Source organism: Carya illinoinensis, chromosome 16 (genome assembly GCF_018687715.1).
Source record: "Carya illinoinensis cultivar Pawnee chromosome 16, C.illinoinensisPawnee_v1, whole genome shotgun sequence".
In the NCBI taxonomy this organism is placed as follows: domain Eukaryota; kingdom Viridiplantae; phylum Streptophyta; class Magnoliopsida; order Fagales; family Juglandaceae; genus Carya; species Carya illinoinensis.
Window position 1 is genome coordinate 4,447,886 of NC_056767.1, and position 1,973 is coordinate 4,449,858.

Consider the following 1,973-nt stretch of genomic DNA (forward strand, 5'->3'; position numbering starts at 1 on the left):
ATGTCCATAAATTTTGTTATTTTGGAGAAATCCTTATAAAAATAATAATTTTCAAAACTACTTAAGATTAAGGGCATATTTAAAATAATAGTTTAATACATATAAGAGAGAGAATTACAACATTTTCCTTCTCAGAACTAAAGAAAAGATATTTTAGCCAAATAGAAATAAAATAAAATAAAAATTAAACACATTTACTACAATATTATTTACCCTAATTACCACTCAGCCTGCGGTGATCCTCCTCATTGTTCCTCAAAATGGAGTTCATCCTCTGCAACTTCAACTGATTCTTGAAGTTGTTGATGAAATCGTCTGCCTTGGAGTCCACCTCTTCATTGTCCTCAGTCGCCACAACCTTTCCTTCCCTCACTGTCGCCGGCCTGCGAGCCTCAACCATGTCGTACTCTTCAAAATGCTGAGACGCCGCCAACTTGGCGCTCACCGACTTCTTCATCTTCCTCTTCGGCTTTCTCGGTACCTCGTCTGACGCCGGCTTGGTAGCGTGCGTGACCTGTAGCCGGTCGTAAATATCATTCATGGTCTGGTCCGCGTATTGATCTTGTTCTTTGTATTCGTCTTCTTGCTGGGACTGTTCTTCTTCTTCTTCTTCATTTTCTAGGGGTTTTTGGAGAGTCGTGAAATGGGTATCAAATTCATGGTTTTTGAGAAAATCGGAGGTAGCGTTAGCGGTAATGGCAGTGGTTGGGGACTGTGGTGTGCTGCGCTTGGTAGCGTGGGTGCCCTGTAGCCGGCCGTAAATCTCACTCATGGTCTGGTCCGGATATTGATCTTGTTCTTCGTCTTCGTCTTCATTTTCTTCCAGGGATTGCTCTTCTTCTTCATTCTCTAGTGGTTGTTGGAGAGTCGTGAAATTGATATCGAATTCTCGGGTTTTGTGCAAATCGGAGGTAGCTGTAGCGGAAATGGCAGTGTCCGGAGACTCTGGCGCGCTGGGCTCGGGGGATTGGTAACTGCGGAGGTTAATGGACTTGAGCCTCTGAAGAAGAGACGTAGATCTGGGAAGTTGGGGTTGCTCTCGTTCATGGAGCTGTTTGAATTTGAAATCGAAATGGCTCTCCGATTCAGGGGATTTCTCGCAGGTGTTAGCTGGTTCCTGGGATCTGTAGGCGTAGAAGAAGTTGATCGATTTGAGCCTTTGCAATACGGATGGAGATCTAGCAAGCTGTCGGTGTTGTCGGTATTCTTGTGATGCTTCTGCTTCTGCTTCTGCTTCTGCTCCTGCTCCTTGGTGCTTTTGGTTGCCTAATCTCGAAGTAATGGCAATGGTGCCAATCATGAGATTGACGACGACGAAGAAAACAGCGGGAGTGAACCAGCTGTTCATGGACGCCCAGATCGAAGCTGTAGGGGACATAGATTCTTCAAACATGGCTTCCACTAAAATGCTCGACCGACAAAATTGCAGAGAAAAAAATAGGAGAAGGGCTGTCGAGTGTGTGGCTTTAATAATCAGCGGAGTCGGAGTTAAAAAGGGACGTATTCGTGAGTTTTTATTTTCTCGTTTGGGACCTTTGTGTTAGCTTGTGATAGGTCTGTGATAAAGCAGCAGGTGTGAATAAATGTGAGGTTGTGGTTGATTCAAAAGGACAGTGATGGTGACGGGATTGAAATTGCAGCCGATGCACTATTACCTTTTTCTTTTCTTTTTCTTTTTTTAAATATATTTTCCCCGGGTTATCTTATTTTGTTCGGAAAAAATAAAAATAAAAAAATTGTGAGCGACGATAATTTATTGGAAAATTATTTTTATTAAAAAAAATTTTATTGTTACAAAACTGATTTTATAAAAATCAATTTATAAATTTATATGATATTATAAATTTATTTTATAATAAAAATAATATTAAAATTTAATTTATTATTAAATTATATTAATTTATAAATTTATTTTTATAATTAAAATATTTTTTTTAATTATAAAATAAATCAAAACGGATAGTCGCTTCAAT

The 1,973-nt window shown here is 39.4% G+C and overlaps 1 protein-coding gene across 1 annotated transcript; it reads right to left on the reverse strand.

The window, feature by feature from the left end:
• Positions 1 to 214: 214 nt before the first annotated feature.
• Positions 215 to 1,393, reverse strand: LOC122298718 (pathogen-associated molecular patterns-induced protein A70-like). Its single transcript, XM_043108585.1, has one exon. It carries the CDS (start codon positions 1,391 to 1,393, stop codon positions 215 to 217), a length of 1,179 nt encoding a protein of 392 aa, XP_042964519.1.
• Positions 1,394 to 1,973: the final 580 nt, after the last annotated feature.